At 32.1% G+C, this 21,767-nt stretch overlaps 1 protein-coding gene across 2 annotated transcripts in view; it reads left to right on the plus strand.

Moving 5' to 3' along the window:
* The window catches only part of LOC144835963 (rho guanine nucleotide exchange factor 10-like), a 104,729-nt gene that overhangs the window by 33,923 nt on the left and 49,039 nt on the right, over positions 1 to 21,767 (plus strand). For both annotated transcript variants that reach the window (XM_078691105.1, XM_078691106.1), the window contains 16 exons: positions 210 to 389; positions 3,031 to 3,147; positions 3,676 to 3,768; positions 5,516 to 5,686; positions 6,177 to 6,230; positions 8,836 to 8,924; positions 9,131 to 9,288; positions 10,083 to 10,189; positions 10,768 to 10,904; positions 13,292 to 13,383; positions 13,881 to 14,008; positions 14,650 to 14,957; positions 16,558 to 16,709; positions 16,826 to 16,971; positions 17,702 to 17,731; positions 21,494 to 21,668. In XM_078691105.1, the coding sequence (XP_078547231.1) occupies positions 210 to 389; positions 3,031 to 3,147; positions 3,676 to 3,768; positions 5,516 to 5,686; positions 6,177 to 6,230; positions 8,836 to 8,924; positions 9,131 to 9,288; positions 10,083 to 10,189; positions 10,768 to 10,904; positions 13,292 to 13,383; positions 13,881 to 14,008; positions 14,650 to 14,957; positions 16,558 to 16,709; positions 16,826 to 16,971; positions 17,702 to 17,731; positions 21,494 to 21,668 (2,137 nt within the window). The remainder of the gene's footprint in view (positions 1 to 209; positions 390 to 3,030; positions 3,148 to 3,675; positions 3,769 to 5,515; positions 5,687 to 6,176; positions 6,231 to 8,835; positions 8,925 to 9,130; positions 9,289 to 10,082; positions 10,190 to 10,767; positions 10,905 to 13,291; positions 13,384 to 13,880; positions 14,009 to 14,649; positions 14,958 to 16,557; positions 16,710 to 16,825; positions 16,972 to 17,701; positions 17,732 to 21,493; positions 21,669 to 21,767) is intronic.

Here is a 21,767-nt window from a genome sequence, read left to right on the forward strand (position 1 = left end):
CACTTTTATGAATAAATTGCAATGATCGTCTTCATCTGAAATGGCAAAACATGGTTGTGGTGCATATGGTTAAAACAGATTTACAAAGGAATGGATCTGTGTAAAGTGTCATTTCAATCCATTGGAGGGTTTCATAGCCATTTGTAAACAAAGCTTGCATTAAGTCATACATTGTGATAATAGTTTCAGTATTTGTTGTTTTTTTGTAGTCGTATGAAAAACCTCTCCTTGAAAAAGACCCTCCATTATTGGAGAAAGAGAAGATACGAACAATATTTTACAGAATACGTGGTATCTATCAATGCCACCTGATGTTTCAGATCGCCCTCTCTAGTCGCGTCAAACACTGGGACGAAACGGGAGAAATTGGCGATGTTTTTGTAGCATCTGTAAGTATAGCCAAGTTTTACAAGTTTACAAAAATTATTATTATTAAAATGCAGGTGAGAAACAGTAGATGAATAAGTAATGACCTTGATGACATCATCGACCACCTAATTAATGATGATATGACCTCTGGTATGTAACAACTCCAAAGAGATTATATAATTAACTGGAGTATAAACTCCAATGTGATCTCAAAAAGCTTACATTATATTGGCCAATCAGATCGCCAGTCTTCTACTCAGTTGCGCAACACATCTCTGTGCTATCCTCGTATGCAAATTTCAAACTTTGACCAAGAAATTATTCATTTGATCGTGGTTCTACATATAATATTTTTGAAAAGATATGATTTTGAGGAGTCCCTGACCTTGTTGAAATCATTTCACTGTTACATTGTTGACTCTCTAGGTAGATAACCTTTTTGAACAACTTACAACTGGTACAGAATTGTGATCTAATAAAACCATTATTTAAAGCGTTGTATCATCACTTAAGTATTAAAGCGTGGGTATAATTCTCATCCTGTAATTAGTGATTGAAACTCATTATTGAAGGCTTCTTGACGTAATCAAGAAATTCTTAAGTTTATTGCCAAATTAAAGACAGAATTTAAAATCACTTCTTGAAGAAACACGATTTAGATTTGGTAGATTTTAGGTTCACAGAACAGTTTCCTTAGTGCTTTTAGCAAATCCTTTAAAAAAAAATTGTACACAAAAAAATGTAAATAAATATAAGAACCAGATTATGTATGTATAAACTTTCTTTTCAATCCATTGCATCTTTAGGGCATAAATACTTTGAGGAACAGTTCATCATAGTATTTATCTTCTCCATTCCATTAAGTTGCAATAAAAAATAAATGGTGAAACCTGTAAAGTACAGTTACACAGAACACATTCACATTCAAGACATCAATCAAAGAATAAATCGATTCAGTTGGACTCCCAGGGGAATTGAGTTAATTTGATAATAACATTTTCTAAGACTAAAGAAAGATTAATTGTTCTACACGAACATAGCAGTTTGATTGCCAACAGCGTTTCGTAAGCCAAAGTGTCGTCTTTATTCAGATTATTAGCTATTGAAGTTAAGTCGTAGAAATATTATTTATACTACCGTATTAGTCATTATATTCACAATATACAGAACCTCCATTAAGGGGACACCTTTAGGACCCAACAAATTGCCTCTTTAATACCCCTAAATAGTTGTTTGCTGTAGTATTAAGTATTAAATTCTATATTCGTTGACATACATCTCGCATATCAGTATCCCCTTAATGGGGGGTTGGAGTGGGGTTAGAAAAAATCTAATGGCATCATATTTTGAAGCTTAATAGTCTAACCTTCGACATTTTTTTATTTATTTTTTAAAATTTGGCATACGCATCCAACAGCGAGTAACTCACTCAACTCAAATTACAGGATGGATAAACTATTTTATTTATTTTTACAAATTTTATTTCATACACATAAATGGGACTAGCTGACTACATTGATGACAATTTTATGAATACCACATTTCCAAATTTTCCTTCTCGAGTTTATATTCATCAATTGAAAATTTACAATATTTTTTAGTAATTCAAATGTAAAACATTTCTGTATCATAGTTAATGTCAAGGTTGCCATGATTTCCTTTACATTTGTGTCCCAATTATAATTTGAATCAACCAAAAGCAGGTGTTAATTTTTTTTGCCAGAGAGATTTTATAAACATTGATCAATTGTCCAGTGTTTAATACTAAAGCAACAACACAATTAGTTAAAATTATTTTATTATTACCTCCGCCAAGGAGGTTATGTTTTCACCCCTGTATGTTTGTGTGTGTGTTTGTGTGTGTGTCTGTAAACAGCCTGGAGGCCACAGTTTTTATCCGATTCTCACCAAATTTGGCAACAATGATCTATGACCAAAAAGCTTGGACGAGTTCGAATTTGAGGGGAAAAGGTCATAGGTCAAGGTCACAACTAACAAAAAAAGAAACCACAGTTTTTATCCGATTCTCACCAAACTTAGCCACAATGATCAATGACACATCATATAATTGTGGTTAAATTTTGAAGGGTCAGGGTCAAAGATCAAGGTCCACAAAAAACAAAAAAAAAAGAAATAAAAAAATAATTAAAAAAAAAAAACCTCAGTGGGACTTGAACCAGCGATCTCAACTGTGAGAGGCTGGATACATAACCATTACACCACACTGTCATCCACAACTTTGTAGTGTGCAGGCGGAGGTTTGTACTCTCAGAGTACCCTCTAGTTTAAAATGTTATTATAAATATTTGTTTCTGCTATCAAGTATATGGTTGTTTTTTTACACACCCTATTTAACTAGATAAAGTAGCAACCCAATTAAAAGGACATTCATATAAAGGCACCAATGAAACAAAATATATATTCTATTCAGGTGATAGCCCTATTAAGGGGACACTTTCCCATGAAACAAAGGAGGGAAAATAAATGTTATTGTTATTATTACAGCCAACCACTATTCAGGGTACACCCCTATTAATTTTGTTAGATCCCGAAAGTGTTCCCTTAAATATGAGTTCTACTGTAATACAAAATGGACCCCTTATGCATCCCAGAGGATAGCCTACATTCATTCATCTTTCTTTCTTCATCTTTTGATTACAGTTTTCAAAAGCAATGGTATTGGATGTATATAGTGCTTATGTTAACAACTTTACCAATGCAATGGATACTGCAAAGAAAGCGGCCGCTCTTAGACCAGCTTTCAACGATTTTATTTTAGTAAGTTCTATCAATTAAATTAATCAATATTAGTAAAGTGCAGCGAGAATTTTCATACAGTTATATGGATTTACTCCTCAACAGGATTTTTATATGTATGTGTGTAAAGTATCAATTTAATCTATGATATGGTTTATAGAGGCACTATTAAGTACAGTAGTATGAAATTGCATTACATTTCAGTCATTAATCAACTATTATAACACACTTGAATATATATCTTTGCCATTTGATTTCGCCTGCCATACATTATTAGTTCTATTACACGGCAGATTTTTATTTTTAAAATAGGTGACAGTCGCGTGTTGGGAAACCAACTTGTAGTGTATGTTTTCTATTTCGCGGCCAAAATAAAGTTTTTTTTAAAGTAAAACTCATAAACATTCATTAATATAATTGACTTTATGGTATGACATCATGGAAGAACAGCTTTCTGTTTTTCTATTGGTAAAAATGAAATAAAGATTTGTTGTTATTGTTAATATTGTTGTAATTGTTTATTTTCTGATTTACTCATTTATTTTTTAGGAACAGCAAAACAGTAGCAAAGACCGGTTAAGTTTGTATGGCTTAATGTTAAAACCTATTCAACGATTTCCACAATTTATACTTTTATTACAAGTAAGTTTAGTGTTTGTTAGCTTTGTCTTCTCTATCAAACTATTTTGACAAAATAAGTGTGATATGCCCAAATATGGTAGTGATATACCCAATTATGGTAGTGGTATGACATCATCATGACCATATATGGGCACATCACATAAAGTTTGATAGTGTAAACAGAGCTTTAGGGAGTATATCAAAGCAAAACATAGAGACGCATTTTTTTAAAGATGACAATGAATCTAATTCTTCCTCGTCAAGATACATGCTATGTCGAGGAAGGATGCTACGTACTAAAGACACCGTAGAGAGTCTTTACTCATCGCAACTCATAAAAATACTGATACATTACTGATGTTGTGTAATCTAGCGGGATCACGAAACGTGTCAAGCACCAACTTAATTGATAATAGCAAAGCAAAAACAGCTGTAAAAACAGCAATTTTTACTCGTTTCCATCTTTTTCTAAACCAGGTCTCATCCAATGTTTTTGCTTTTCCTAGTATTGACCTTGTTTTAAAAATAGTTCTCAAGAAGACATGAACAATTTATATTTCTGATTTTGTTTGTACTAATAAAATATGTGTTTAAGAAAATATGTAAAAAAAAAACGATTGAAAAGAATATTGTTGTCATAAGGAAACATTTTTTGATTATAATTTATGGAATTTTTTTAGAAATGGAAAAGCAATTAAACTTTCTCAAAATAAATAAAATAAAAACAAACATTAATTTTTGTGCCATAATTGATTTTTATCATATTTTCTATGATTTTTATTGAAATTTATTTTGTTTCTCTCTTTTTGTTCATTCTTTAAGTTTAAATTGAATCATTAGTTTTTCAAAAAATGCAAAAAACTTTATTTTTTTTTTTTATCCAATGTTTCTACACATATTTTGCTAATTTTTAATGATGTTTTGTTTCTAAGACAATGTCAATCCTCAAGGCTCTACAAAGAAATCACCAATATTACTTCAAATTATTTTTAAAATTCCTTTATTATTAACTTTTGAGTATTGCGCTTGTTTTATTTTTGAAATCCAGAGATATGTCTAGGAAATGAAACTAATAAAAATGTTTTGTTTGCAAAAATAAATTAGATTGGTTTTATTTTTGGAATCGAGAGATAGCGATTCGTCTAGGAAATAACTATAATTGAAAATGTTTTGTTTGCAAAAATATATTAGAATTGGTTTTATTTTTGGAATCGAGAGACAGTAATATGTCTAGGAAATAACTGTAATTTAAAATGTTTTGTTTGCAATAAATAAATGAAATTGGCTTTAGCTTTGGAATCGAGAGAGATAGATATTCTAGGAAATAACTATAATAAAAAATGTTTATTTGCAAAAAATGTATAGCAGCTAAATAAAATATATAAAACGGATTCTGCTGTTATACAAACCATACGTTGAATCACTACTAACAAAATGTATTGTCTCCCTCAAAAAATGACTGTAATCTATTACCAAACCTGTTATTGCAAACCAAGTCGATTAATTTATTCAAAGTAGAGTTAAAATAAAAATAAATACATAAATGATCTGACTAACACCTTAAGTTCCATCCGTATGTAAATGAAGAGTTATGCAGTTTTGACATCAATCGAACAAATGAGCTTAGTTCTGGAATCCTAATCTTCAAGGGGTGGGGAAAACTAAAATTATGCCAAGTCGAAGATCTTAAAATAAACAAACTGGAGAAATTTGATCAGATGATGTAATTTTTGTAATTAACATGACAATTCTTTGGGTTTTCTTTCAGGATATGTTAAAAAATACACCAGTAGGCCACTCGGACCGTATGCCACTACAACTTGCGTTAACAAAATTAGAAACGTTGGCGGGGGTTTTAAACGAGAGGAAACGACAGTGTGAGCAACGACATGAGGTCAAACAACTGATTAAGAATCTGAATGTTAAGTTTAGTACAAAGGTTAGTAGTCTATTGCAAAAACTCTGTCTACACTATCAAACGTTATGTGACAAAAAAATGTGATGTGCCCATATATGGACATGATGATGTCATATCACTACCATATTTAGGCATATCACTACCATATTTGGGCACATCACACTTTTTTTTATTGAATATTTTGTTTTTGTTTTCTGCGTTTCATTTGTTTTCTGGTTATAATATGACAATACTGTAATGTACGGGGAAAGTCAATAAAATAAAAATGTTTTCCTTCTCCCACCCATAATATGCTTCTACTGTACTTTGTAAGTGTAATAATTGATATGGAAACAATTTCCAAAGTTGAATCTGTATTTAAAGAAAGAAACTAAATATAGCTACTTTCATCATACACTTACATATGATTAATTTACCCTTTGTTTGTGTGACATTTAGATTAAATGTAACCTATTAAGATATGACAATTTATAGTAGTAATAAAACGTAAAATGTTATCCACTTTCCACAGTCAAGTAACGACAAACAAAGATGGCTTGTACGTCAAGACGACATGTTGCAGACGGTAAGTCCGATAATTATTTAATATATTTTCTAATAATCTACATGCTCACTTTGACGGTCTTTGTCAAGACCTGTCGAGAGGATCATAAATGTCGAAGGTCAGATACAGCCAATGGGCAGGTTGTTGTCAAAAGCAGGTGGAAGCGTAAACTTGACATGAATTTATCTTCGCTGTTTTTAACGATTCCTGTCCAGGGATAGTAAATTGTTGGCTTCTATTTTATTACCTTTTCGATGTTCTTTTGACTCCATAGTTTTATTCTCACATTGAATTATAAAGACAGGTATAAATTCAATTTATTCAAAATGCCTCCAGAAATGGAAAGAACACATTAACATTACAATACAAATATCAAAACAAGATATAATGAGAGATTTAATGATTTATTTCATATGAACTGAGAATATACAGGTCCAATATATCACTGGGCAGCTAAGATTTTCTCTATTCGTGTAAATTTATACTATATTATATTTATAAATCTATCTCTTCGGAGATCCCGCCTGGTGAATTAAACTACAAGATGAGGGCGTATCAATTTGATCTTTGTTCCACGTATTTGCAAACTAGGGTTGCTCCACCATTCAGAGAGTGTATGTTAGAGTCGCTATCAAAATTTGAACCATACTATGAAAGCCTCAGTGGTCTAATGGTAGGGTGTCTGTATATCGAGGAGAAGGTTCTGGTTTCGAATCACATATTGCCTCATCTCCAATTTCCTCATCTCCAATTTAACTTTCCAAATTTGTAAATTTATATCTTAAGTTAAGGGTGCCACAAATTCAAGGCTTTGCTTGCTTGTGGTTATCCTGTTTTTCACACTTTATTGTACTTTATTTTCTTCTTTTGATATATTTTTATGAATTTTGTGTGAAAAATAAAGAATAAACAAAATTCAATCTTAATTTATTCATAAAGCCCATAAAAAGGGGGGAAAAGATAAAATATACATCCAAAAATAGTAAACATCAAAAAATACATTCATCTGCCAAAAAAACAATCATGGAATATATATATTTAATAAAAAATCAGGAAGCATATGTATTTTAAACATCAAATGTCTTGTCCAATTGTAAGATAAGGTAATATTTACTGGTCCATCATAAAATATATTGGAACTTCATTTTCCAAACGGCGTACAAACAAAAATACATATAACAATGTACAAATATATAAATATAAAAGCTCACGATTAACCATGATTAGAGAATGAAACAATGGCATAATATTATAATTATAATTAATGTTATACAGATTTTTTATCATAAATCTACACTTATCAATCAGTTGTTTTAATAAAAGATTATAAAATCCTAAATTGCAGATCTGTATGTAAAGGTGGTTGTAGGGCAAGTTGTATATTAACATTATGTGTATTGCTTATTCTTAATATTGATAGCTAATAGTATTCTTTTTCTTTTCTCTCTCTGCTTTTTCCTATTTTAGTCTGAAGTAAGTATATTAGATTTTACATTTAAGACATTAATTTGTTTAACCTGCAAAAGGACCCCTCCTTTTGGACACGTCTCCTTTTCAGAGGGTATCCCTATTAAGGGGACACTTTTCGGTCCCAAATGTGTCCCCTTAATGAGTTTTGCTTTATTTCTCACTTTATTTTCTTCATTAACTTATGTTTTTAAACTGTTACTGTAAAGCCAATTTCTTTTTGAAAATTTAATTATTTTGCAATTCAATTGTTTTAAAATGTGCAGCTGAATTAATTAAATGGGTTTTTTTTACTGTGAAAAAATTAGGCTATGAGAAAAAAGGGTTTACAGTTTCTCCCTTATTCAAGATATGTTATTCAATGTCTCCTTAAGTTAATGAAATTCAATGGTACTCCCTAAGTTAATCATATTCACTGTCACTCCCTAAGTAAATCACATTCAATGTCACTCCCTAAGTTAATTAAATTCAATGTCACTCGATCTTTTACTTTACCATCATTAAAGTCACTTTGAGAGAGCAATATAGCATAATTGTAAGGAAGAATGTGAGTCTGTGCCATATTGATTGTGTTGTCCTCATCCATCAGATGGGATGTAAAGCCAAGAAACTTGAATTTTAAAAGAGTAGGGGATCATCATCCTGTGGCTGCCATGGGTCCATAGCCAGGCCTTATCACCATTCATTTCAAGTTTATTTTTCCCTCCATAATAGAGTGCATGTATTTCTATTATAGAATATCCACTTTAGTTTCATTTGTAATGCCTTTTCCATATAATATAATCCCTTATAGTGTAATAATTATATTATAATATTATTTCACTTTCTTTAATTGCATTCATTTATTTATATCATTTTTTTTATATTTATGTGTTATTATTTTAATAATATTCTATTTCATTATTAGTTTAAACTATTTTTGTCACTTCTTTATTTACATGTCATGTCACAGTCTTGTCACCTTAGTGTAGTTTTATACATTAATATAGTTGTTTAAACTGTAATAATATTTGTTTCATATTAAAGAAATCATTTCATTAAATATTTCCTAATGTATTGTTTAAATTCATAATGAAAGATTAACGATAAAGGTTTCCCCTAGCCGATGCTCTAATTTAAGATGGGGAATATCAATTTATTTTTCATTATCTCTTTATAGACGTACAACAGTCAGGGGAGTGTAATAAAGTGCCGTGAACGAAGATTATTCATGTTCAACGACCTGTTAGTATGTACTACAGTACACAAGTAAGTTTAAGCTTTCTGGACAACTTAATATACCCCTGGTACTAATGACCTTTTGTAGCAATTAGAACTACGGTATTTCTAAGGTGGAGGTTATTTCCCATCACCTAATATGACTTTAAATTTATAGCAACAACAAAAAAAAATTCCAAATGTTACCTAATATTACTTGAAATTTATAGCAAAACATTTTTTTTTTATTATTTAAGACCGAAAGTTCAAAACCAAGACATGCCAAAATACAGGCATAAATGGAGTGTTGCGTTAAAAGATGTTGAAATTGTGGAACCGTCGTTAGAAGGAGCAGAAATTGAGGTTGCCTCGGAACCAGGTAGCATGGTTACAACTACACAGATTGATGAAAATGGTGAGACAGATGTACAACCATTTATTTACTTTGCTGCAATGATAGTCAACTCTCCCAATATTGGAATATCTGAAAACCAGAATCTCTCCCAAAAACATACTTTTCTTGAGGTCCAATAAATTAATTTTTACCATAAAAGACACATTCGGAATACCAGACTTTCCAGAAAACCAGACATAATAGGCCAGATCAAGCGTTTCCAAAATTGGGAGAGTTGACTGTATTAGTATACAACGTGCTAATTAGCGTAATAGGGGAGCTTTATACTTGCAAAGACCTATATAGGCAGCAGTTGTGTCACAATTCCTAAGTTGATTCCTCCTTTTGTTTTGGCAGATTGTAGGCGTGACAACCAACGGCACAATATGCATATGTCCCAAGTTGTCACAAATCTCACAATTGTCCATACACAAACCACATTTGTCCACATATGTCTAAATATCCATACAAACAAATTTAATAAGAAATAATTGTTAAAGTTGAAAATACTTATAATGAATTATTGACAAAGAACAGTACTAGCAGTTTTATGAGAATATTGCCACTGTGTGTACATAATGTGGTCATTGCCCTGCAATAACGTAATCAGTTAAATAGTTGTATAAAATTTAATAGCCATACACCAAGTATTTCCTCAGGTATGTGGCTATTAAAGGTAAATGTTCAAAAAATGTGATTCTTTATTACAAAACTCAAGAGAGATCTAAGTGTATAGAAATATTTGAGTACTATAGCACCAACAATTTTTAGTTCTCAATTTTTGTTGCATTTCATTTTCCTCATTTTCGTTTCAGAGTATCTGATTGGTGGAAGTGCACGGCAACTGTATCAAGAGAGAAACGACAATATGCACGATCTTGCCGTTGTCAATCAAATGACAGCGCTGATTGGAACGTTAAAGGTGACGTGGGAATTTTTTTTTTTAATTGACCAATAAATTCATAATTCAAAAAGACTTTTTCATTTTTAAGACAAAAAAAATGGTGCATATAATTGGGAAATGTGTCATTTTTGCCAGAGAGTTATTTAATATTTAGACGATCAAACTTCAAGATACTGTATTCTGTAGTTCTCGGGTATCACTACAAGGAATTTCCCTTTTCACAAACCATGTGTTGATAATGGTTTGATTCAAATACAGTGAGTGGCGTAACACAGCGGCCTGAGGTTCCTGGTCCCTGCAATGCTGGAGTCATTGGACGTTTTCAGCCTTTTTTAACATATTTTAACACCTGTTATTTCATATGGACCCTGCTCCGAGGCCCCTGGGTTTAGCTAGTGAGCGCTCATAGCTTTAATACACCACTGTTCAAATTCATGCAGTGCAGATACAATACTATTGTTCAGCACATGGTTTTTCTTACATGTGCAAAACAAAATATATAATATGTATAAATAAATAATGATTATAAATTAATAAAATATAATAACAATTATAACATTGTAAAATATAATATTATTATTTTATGTCTTTTTTAGGGCTCTTATGACATTTTAAACTTAAGTGATTTCACAGATTTGAGGGGGGTCATCCAGAAACTGATAGAAAAGAAAGGCCGAGAGATAAAACAAGCAGATATTAATAAAATACAATTATCTCTACCAGCAATAGAAATGTAAGTATCCTCTCTCTAATATATTATAGGATTTTCTGGTATCGGCATCAAACTAGTTTGACCAAAAAAGTGTGATGTTCCCCAATATGGTAGTGATATGCCCAAATATCGTGTCCATATATGGGCACAAACCATTTTTTTGTCATGTGTAAAGTTTGATAGTGTAGACAGAGCATAGTTGGGTTCACAAGCAACGTCTTGCCTGGTTTATGTATTTGCTTTTTCAAATAAAATATTAGGGAGGGGAAGCACCCTTGATTCCCCACCTCTTATCTAAATCCACCTTTGAAGAGTTTATTTTTATAAAACCATACTACTTGTTTCAGAATCTTAAACTTTGTAGGCCACTATTAATAGTGTACTTGATGGTGGGGTACCATATTGTTTAGTGCCCTCTTCTTGATAACATTTTCAGTAGAATTTAAAAATATTTCTGTTCCTATTTTATGTTTGTGTTTCTTATGTATTCTCTATATAGCCTTGATGATTTGGATTGCGCAATGGCAGCCAAGTATCAAAAAGGGTATAACAAATTAAATAGTTTGTTTTAACACTTTGACCGCCACAGATCTCAACCCCTATTAAGGGGATGCTTTGCTGTGTCTCAAAGCTGTCCCCTTAATAGGGGTTTTAGTTGTCCTCTTTGGAATAGCTTTGCATAGAAAATATATATATATATATATATATATATATTAAATTATGTATATTATATTAAATATTTTTTTTACTAGTATTCAGCTTATAAAGTGTAGGCCAATAATATCCTGAGTCAGACCTATAAAATCACATTATATTTATAATTCCTATGTATTTTTTTATATTTCTTGAATAAATTTACAATATTAACAGCAAACATGATCAGTTAGCGAGGCTGTCTGGGGAACTAACACTCTAGCCCGGTTTTCACCGCTTTATTACACAAAGTGCTTCAAATTGGGGGGAAAAATAATTTCTTAGAATCAATTTCAACTTTTATTGTTGTAGTTTTTAACCAGTGTACAAAGTAATCAAAATAGGCTTTTGAGTTGAGGTAAAATTAGGCAAAATCTGTGACTGATAGAATACATTTAATAGCTGGCGGTCAAAGTGTTAAGGTCATTTTTGTATTTCACATTGCACCATTAAACTATGTTTGCACCATTGTTGCATATCAGTAAAATTAAACATTTGCCTCCTAAAGGCCGATTTACACAGACGAGCGGTAACAGTAAGTGGAAAATCCCACATAGAATCTATATCTACCCTGAGCAGGTTTCCACTCAACCGCCCACCTGCCCCACGTTTTCTGTAAATAGTCATGTAAGAAATAACACAGATTCTATATTTTTCCCACTTTCACACGTTTACCATTCATCTGTGTAAATTGGCCTTTATTGTTTGCTTCATTGATCGCAGTGTGTTTTGAAATTGTTCAAAATTATCAATATCTATCAATATCTATCAATATATAAAATTTACCACATTTCAATATATTCCATTCAATCCATATACACTATATTTATAATACAGTAGAACCCTTGAATTGTTAAGGGGACATTTTTGTTACCTAACAAATTGTCCTCAATATCAGTTTAATTAAGTTATTTTTTAATATTGTTTTTGATGTTATCTTGTCTTATATGTATTTTCTTGTTTTTCTAATTTTACTGCGTCCAACTTAATGATATATTGTACTAGGCCCAACCACTCACTTTTTCAGTTAATACGGATTGGACCCCATTGGAAATAAGTTTACTTTTTATTTGTCGACTTAATGGGTTATCCTGGTATTCTTTTTGTACATTGTATATTTTAACTTTTGTGTATGAATATCGAATAAAATCAATCAATCAATCATTAATAGAGATGTCCCCTGTTAAAGTCAAGTCAAGTAGTCAAGTCAAGTATCATCTATTGTCATTTGTTTAATAAGAAAAAAACATTTCTGTTTTCGCTCTGTTGGCAGAACACAATATCCAACGGACACAACACGTACTCAAAACAAAAACATTTCAAAAAGTGTCTACTCCTGGAAAGAAACTATTTGTAAATCGTGCCATATTGGCCTTAATAGAACGAAATCGCCGACGGCTGCACATTAACTGGAACATACTAGAGGCTGGATGAAAAATATATTTATCCACATTCATGGGAAGTTGTCTCGATTGGGTGTCCCCTGAACAGGGGTCTCAAACAGCGAGTTCTACTGTATTTCATTTATGACATAAATATTGCACTGAATGCAAATGTGTGCTTTGTATACCTCATCAAAGTTGTCAATTTATTTCCATAATTTTTTCCCTGTTTTCATATTTGTTAAAAATGATTTTTGTGGACTAAATGTAATACTGTTATAGATTATTTAAACGATGATTTTTTTTTTTTAACTTTCTAAATTTGTTTTTCAGAAACAAAAGAGTAACTATAGTGTTTGATGCTGTTAGTGCAAAGATTAAGTTTGATTGGGTAACTGCTTTGGAGAATGCGAAGCTTGGATTAAGTAAGTTATAAATAACTGCAATAGAGGTTAATACATAAAAACTGGACTGGATTGTTACTTTCTGTACTCTAAATCAGATGTTCGATACCCTTCCAATTTCTCTTGGGCCTCCCAAATTTTCATTCGATCTCCAATTTTAAACAAATCTCCCAAAATTTTTATTTTAGATAAAACTAATTTTCAAACCCCTGTTTATTGTCTGAATTCGGTTTTTTAGAAAGTTTTTTCTGTATTGAATACATGATTACATACTATTAGTTGCTAGAATGCACGAGGCACCTCTGATAAACATTGAAATACTGTATTTTTATGAGTTTAAAATGCATCAAATCAGTTAAAAGTGTCAAATTCGTTAACCAATGTGTAAACCTCCCGAAATTGTCTGCTAAATCTATGTGTGGTAAATACGACCACTTGCATTTAAAAAAAATAGTAAATTGTTTTCTAGAGGTCAGCAAACACATTCATTTAACTATCATAACTTGTGTTTCTTGCAGAAGATGACAACAACCCTGGTTGGCACATATCAGAAGATGATGAGGTCCATGCAGAGATGGAATTTGGAATTCCACTATTGTCTAACCATCTACCTGTCTTCACAACAGCTACCAATCAAACAGTTAAGGTAACCAAGTCATGCACACCCAAGGAACATCCACTACTATGGTCCTTTACATGATTCCTACCATTTTTAATAGATCCTGAATCAGACTTTTTCAACTGAGAACATCATTGTGTAGACATAGACATTTGTTGCCAAATATCATTCATAGTTTTAATTCAAATTTACAAGATCCTAATATTTTAACGTTACATTTTAAAGCAAATTTTTAAACATACTTTTTTTAATTACCTATTTTATGTGTCTTGATTTTTGTGCCATTTTTACAATGTAATGTAACTTTTATTATGTGAACAAATTTCTTTATATTTATTTTATTTATATGGACAAGATCATTTTCTTGAATCTTCAATGTTGAATAGAAATTGTTGGTGTTAGGTCTGTTAAAATTAAAACCCTGAAATTTCAGTTCAGCAATTGTCAATACATTTAAAAAATTAACATTAATTTTTCAATTGTTTTTCATTATACCATTTTCCCATAGTAGAAAACGGATTTTTATAAAAGTGGCTGGCGACCTTTATTCTTAATGTCATTTTAGTCTCATTTCTGATTTGATTCTTCAAAAGAGAAGATGTACTGGATCATTACTTATCTTGCAAATTTTGTCTGTAGTCAATAATGTTCACCATTTTTAAATGCAGGTTCTATGCAGTGTTTTATGTCCAGTTGAGTCAAGTCGCTTACGTCGAACGAAAGCAATGGAAAGCAATGCCGCAAAGCACTGCCTATGGATATGTAGTACTAACGGTCACAATCTGTTTATGAGTTTAATCGGCTTCCAGCATCCGACACCGCAAGTCGTCGAGACGTTTGAGTTGAAGGACATTGATAACGTGTCATGCATGGAATATGTTCCGGGTTACCGGCAGGACCGGTTTTCAAACAAGCAAGACCACCAGGAATTTAGGTTTCCATGGATGACTGTGTGGGTTGCGGACGATAAGGGCAAGTAAGTAGGCTAGCTAGTGCGTTTTGGGACAGTATATAGGATAAACATTAAAGATGTATTGTCCCCCAAAAACATGAAAAATGAAGATTAATAAAATCAGACTTTAAATAGGCCATTTTGCAGTTTTATTAAAGTTATTCACTTCTGTAAAAAAAAAAAAAAAATAATAATAACTAGATTTGAACTCGTCACTACGGACGAGTTAGGTTATCCGCAGAGCAAACGCCACGTGCACGTCATACGTTAGAATATTGCACAGAGAAAAACGATTATGCCATTGAAAAAATGTTAGTGCGCTCTCTATTTTGTGTCACGTCTAAGTATATACAGTTTACACTATATATTGTATACGTACTACATACAGTGAAGAATAGGTGAAAATAAGTGACCCAAGTTATTGACGCTTTTGGACATGATGACATCATCACAATTTTAAAAACGGTATATCATGCGAAATATAATTGATTGACCTAGACAATATAAAAAAATGGAGGGAAATGGAATACGGATAGTGGAGATGCGCTCTATTAAATGTGATGAGCTATGAAGAAAGAGACAAAAATCCAATATTTTATATTCGAGTGGCCATACGATGACGTCACAATGTCCGGTTAGCCATATCGATTTATGATCCGATATCTACAACTCATCAACTTTCAGAATATGTAAAAAAAAGAAAAGTTCATCATGTAGTTTAGAATCTATGACTGTTTAAAAAAAGGCATAATTTTCACGACTTTTTGAACTTTTTCATCAAAAACGCGCGCAATTTATCCAATTCGACGTGCTCGTATGACGTGATTTTAAGTCGAAATTGTTTAAAATGTTGGTAAAATTACTAGAAAAAGCTGGAAAAACATAGATCACGCATAAACAAATAATTTTAGAGCTATGTGCGCACCGCGCGCGCAAAAATGCGCGCGAGCGTGGGAATTTTTGAAATGCTCAAAATGACATGAAACGCGTAGAAAGTTGATTAGAAATTGATTTTACGCATTTTGAAATTTTAAACGCGCGTGCACGCGTAACTTTCTGTAAAACATGCCATTTTTAATCCATAGAAAGTTTGCGCTTGATATAACTTAAATTTGCACCAAGTTTCAATAAAAAATGATATTTGGTTTTTTGTCTATGATCAATCATTGAAATTCATAAAATCGCGCGTAAGTCACGTTGCGCAACTCTAAAATCATAAAACGAAGTTTCTTGCACATCTACAGTTAGAGGTCAATCTTCTGACAAAGTTATATAATCTTATGTTGACAAGTATTAGAGATACGCTGCGAACAAAATTCCGGGAAAGAAAGAAGAATAAAGAAAAAAAAAAAAAAAAAAAAAAGATCCTGACAATAACAAGGGGTTATCCGCCAAGTGCGGATAACCAATTAGATAAATATTTAATTTTAACCAAAAACCATTGTCTAACAGACAATTGAAGCATTTTTTGCTTTTAATTTAATTTTTTTCAGATAAATATTTTTTTTTTTCGATTCAGTTTTTTGCACAAAGCCATTAAAATGGCATATTAAAAAAACTTTTCTAGTAGAACCCACAGTATCAAATATTAATTTTGTAAGTTTGTTTTTACTTTTTTTCTTAGAATATTCATCTTCAATAGTATCGGTGTGGATAAGAGTAAAAGTATATCAAGTTTTAAAGTGCCAAAGCCTGTGACATCATTAATGTATTTGCATAACCAGGTGTTTGTTGCACAGGACAATGGCAGTGTACTTGTTTACTCCAGAAATACAGGTGAGACAGTGGAAGTTGTCTGATGTCATAAAAACAATTTTCAACATTTCGAAAACTGATAAACTTTACTATATTGTCCAGATGTTGTTGATTTTGAATTGTTTTATTTCTTGTAGCCGATGGAGCATGGAAAGTGAAGGAACCAAAGATCATAGAGCTGGGTCATTATCCCGTCACGTCAATTCTTTCCGTCGGGAAGACGCTCTGGTGCGGTTGTGGCAACCAGGTGCACCTTATAGACGTCTCTAATGATTTCAAAAAAGTAAGAGAAATTCTCTTTTTTATTGCTGATTCTCAGTATTTTATATATAATTTGTACAACATCATAGGCAAATTGTGTAATACAGTGTGACATATGTATCACATGTGACATCAGTATCATAGGTCATAATCCTAACCATGACCTAAGTCACGTCAAGTGCAACATGGGATACATACTGTATATAACACTGTATTATGGAATTTGCCTATGATGCTGGGCAAATTATGCCTCCTATATGCACTCCTATTATTTTGTACAATTTTTAGTCATTAATCTAGAAGTGGATCCCGAGCACCACTGCCACCTAGTCCCCCGCCCCTAGCCCCCACTTCAAAATCCTGCATCCACCACTGTATATGGTGAACAAGGCGATCTTGTATTGTGCTTATATTCAAGTTGACTGTCTAATTCTTATTAAATATAATTCTTATATGACTGTCTAATCCTCATCTATTTAGCGCATTGTGTCTCAAACCATTCTCAATCGCCATTTTGTTTATTATTTTTACACATAGAAAGAAAGCAATTTCAGTTGTACCACGCGGTACACAACGCTGTACAGTACTATAGATTTATGTCGTTATAGGTTTTCTTGGTGGGAGAAAGGAATTAATATTAAATAAAAACTTATTTACTTATTTTTGTGCATGCTATAATTTTAAGGGTTACTTTATTTATCTATTAACTAAAGAATAAATACATCAAATGATTTTGTTTACTTTTCCAAAAGCATGTAAAAAATGGACTTGTTAAACCAAAGGTAATACACAGTAAACATTATGTTTCATAAACATTTTTTATACTGTTGCTTTTCAATTTTTGTTGCAAAAAACAAATTATGCTTTTTATCGTTGCTCGTTTAAAAAAAATAGTTTTTATATCTGCAATAATGTTTCTAGTTAGCAAAAATCGATATAAAAAAAAATATAATAGTTTCTGTTACTATATAGTTTTTTTTAAATTTATATTTGTTGTTTTGTTTGCTTTTGCACATTTTTGCTATTTATCCTCGAATACAGAAACAATATACCTCATTATTGATTATTTAATCAATTATAAAATATCACTGTCATTCACCAAATTCTACCAATACAGTAGAACTCTATAAAGCTTGGGAGTTGACTAATCATAAGCTACAGTTTGGATGATTCATCGTGTCATGATTGGTCAAATTGCGGTGGGATTACGTCTTTGCATTGAGTCCAAGTGGGAATGAACTTTAGGGGATACCTTAAAGACCCTTTAAAAAGGTGTCCCCTGAATAGGTGTTGGCTGTTAGTGTTCAAAATGTACTGCCCTTTGTTCATTTCACAGAAAGGGAGAGGTTCGACTGTAATATGTACTATGAACAAGATATTAAGCTCTGTCTATACTAGTTTGACAAAAAAAGTGTGATTTGCCCAAATATGGTAGTGATATGCCCACATATGGTAGTGATATGACATCATCATGTCCATATATGGGCACATCACATTTTTTTGTCACATAAAGTTTGATAGTGCAGACACAGCTTTATGCTCACTGTCATATTTTTAAAACATTTTAAGAGAGAGAATGCCATATAGTATATTGCACAAGACAGCTTGTTCTACATCCATGAGCCAAAATGTTCAAGTTCAATCACATTTATTCAATAACAGTCACCAGCAATCAAATGAAGGAAACAATAGAACAAATGAAAACCATTGTTAATGTTAGTGTCAATTACTTCAGAGTATGATAAAACATCTGACCAATTACTTAGCTCGCTGCTGCAAGGCTACTTCATAGGAATTATATAATTCATATTGTGCTAAGCTTTGTCTACACTATCAAACTTTATGTGACAAAAAAAATGTGATGTGCCCATATATGAACATGATGATGTCATATCACTACCATATTTGGGAATATCACTACCATATTTGGGCACATCACACTAGTTTTATAGTGTAGACAGAGCTTTATTGCTGTGTAGTTTATTCATTGGAAGCATAACACATTGAAGACATGTGTATTGTTCTATTGCTGTCTAGTTCCGTTATTCAATCGGGTTGTTTCCAGTTCTGGTAATCATAGTTGAAGTCGGGACAAGAAATATTCAAACCGCACAAAGCAATTCACCTTATGCAATGATTATAATATACACTTTACGGATGTCATGTATACGCTCTTTTGTACTAGTATATGATTTGATTATCTTTCACCGGATTGAAATGTGGTTACAACATGGATTGGCCTACTTACATATAGTCAATAACTTCCCTTAACTAATCCCTTAAAAAAAAAGAGAAAGAATTGGTTTAATTTCTTTTTACTTGGTGAAATAGAAATTTGCCAAGTATAGTACACGTACTTGCTTTGTTCGTTAGCATGATAGCGGCTATAATTTTCAAGTTATCATTCTGTATTTGTTGGTGTAAATTTGTATATACTTACAGAACATGCCTATTGAAATTCAAGAAAATCAGTACATAATAACTTCACAAATAAAAAAAAAGAAAAATTTGTATTTTTTTTAACATTGTCTGAAATATCATATGCGCCCTCTATGGCAATATTTTGCCAAGTACTTCACACAGTTTCTGAGTGCTTTTTTCATTTCTACTGTTATTGCTTCCAAGTTTAAATTGGTTGTGGTTTAAGCGCATAGAGACGGTAAACAGTGCGCTATAAAGTTTAACTTCATCATTCTTCTATTTTATAATTATTTGCCTCAACCTAATTTAACTAAATTTCCCTGTAGCTACCTATGAAAATACTTTGTTTTATTACCAAAACAGCACCTCACCTAAGCCTCATCATAAGGTTCACACCCCAGGGCTCAGTATACAGACTTTGTTTTATTACCAAAACAGCACCTCACCTAAGCCTCATCATAATATTATAAAGTTCAAGTCCTGGGGCTCGGTATGCATCCTTTGTTTTATTACCAAAACAGCACCTCACCTAAGCCTCATCATAATGTTCACGCCCCAGGGCTCAGTATACAGACTTTGTTTTATTACCAAAACAGCACCTCACCTAATCCTCATCATAAGATTCAGTTAGCAGACTTTTGTTATTGCCAATCAGCACCTCACCTAAGCGTCATCATAATATAAAGTTCAAGTCCTGGGGCTCGGTATGCATCCTTTGTTTTATTACCAAAACAGCACCTCACCTAAGCCTCATCATAATGTTCACGCCCCTGGTGCTCAGTGTACATACTTTGTTTTATTACCAAAATAGCACCTCATCATAAGGTTTAAGTCCTGGGACTCGGTATACAGACTTTGGTTAATTACCAAATCAGCACCTCATCTAAGCCTCATATCATGACTTACAGTAGTTTAAAACTAATTCCTCTATATTTAAAGGTTTTCATCCCTTAATCTACAACAACTGATCTATCTGCCTGATCTTAAAACCGTACCTCTCTACCGTAATTCATTTCACTGAGTAGATAACCTATAATGCAATTACTTCAATGTCGAAACTTTGATTTCTGTGTTCTCAAGATAGGAATCAATTTCTCGTTATTCATGTCTATTTTCGCTGTGGATCACCCACTTTTAAAACCACTTTACACGCCTCTGTTTCCCACGATGATAATCAAAGAGCTTGATAAATGATCAGATGTGTATTTTTATTGAAATGATCAAATGCATGACCTTTTCTTGCTTCTAAGCATATCCTGTACCCTGTCAATTCATTTTGATTTATGATTGTTCTAAAGCTCTGTCTACACTATCAAGCTTGTGCCCATATATGGACATGATGATGTCATATCACTACCATTTTTGGGCATATCACCACCATATTTGGGCACATCACACTTTTTTTGTCAAACTAGTTTGATAGTGTATACAGCTTAACATTATACAAATTAATATTTCCAAAAATTGTGTCAATAATTTGTTTTGAACTTTGACCTCATAAGATTCCATAATTTTAATCTTAAAGAGAAAAAAAACAATTATTTTTTAAAGGAATGATAACTTTTTTTCCTTGTTTTGTTATGCTTTTTAAATTTTTAAATAATAAACATTTTCTTATTTTATAATAAGCTTTTTTAAAATGCTTTTATTAGTTTAGTTTTTTAATTGACTTGTTTTTATTATATAACTGTATCAATGTTAACTACACTATTTAGAGTTTTTTTCTTTTTTGTGCATATGTGCCTTTTGTGTATATGGTACCAACTGCTTAACGTCCCATCCAAAGGACGAAGCAATAGGTGTAAAACATCTTGCTTAAGGTCAAAGGTAAAGCAAAGGTAATCTCAACCCTCCCAATACCAGACACCCTTAAGGCTGGACTAATAATTATGTCCTGTTTTCCGGAAAGTTTGACTTCAAGAAAAGTCCGGTTTCGGGAGAGTTTCTAGTTCTCAGAAAGTTCAGTTTTGTGTAAGTTTCCAGTTCTCAGAAAATCCGGTTTTGGGAGAGTTTTCGGTTCTCAGAAAAAATTCCAGTATTGGGATAGTTGAATGTATTGTTATTCTCACTGGCAATTATTATTTTATATTTATTTATTTTTACTTCATTTCTTTCTTTTGCAGAGTTCCTTTGAAGTGCACCAGGATGTCGGTACAGCGGTACAAAGCATGGTGATTGCTGGTGTTGGTGTCTGGATTGCTCTTAAGGGTCTTGACACAATAAGACTATTCCACACAGAAACACTTCAGTTGTTACAAGATATTAGTGTGTCCAGCCCAGTCAGACGCATGATACAGAGTAAGTACTCACACATAGTTTTTAATTTTTATGGCTTCTTTCAAAATATTAAAACATTTGCAACAATATTGATAATTATAAACCCTAATTATTATTATT

This window comes from Antedon bifida, chromosome 2 (assembly GCF_963402885.1).
Source record: "Antedon bifida chromosome 2, ecAntBifi1.1, whole genome shotgun sequence".
Classification (NCBI taxonomy): domain Eukaryota; kingdom Metazoa; phylum Echinodermata; class Crinoidea; order Comatulida; family Antedonidae; genus Antedon; species Antedon bifida.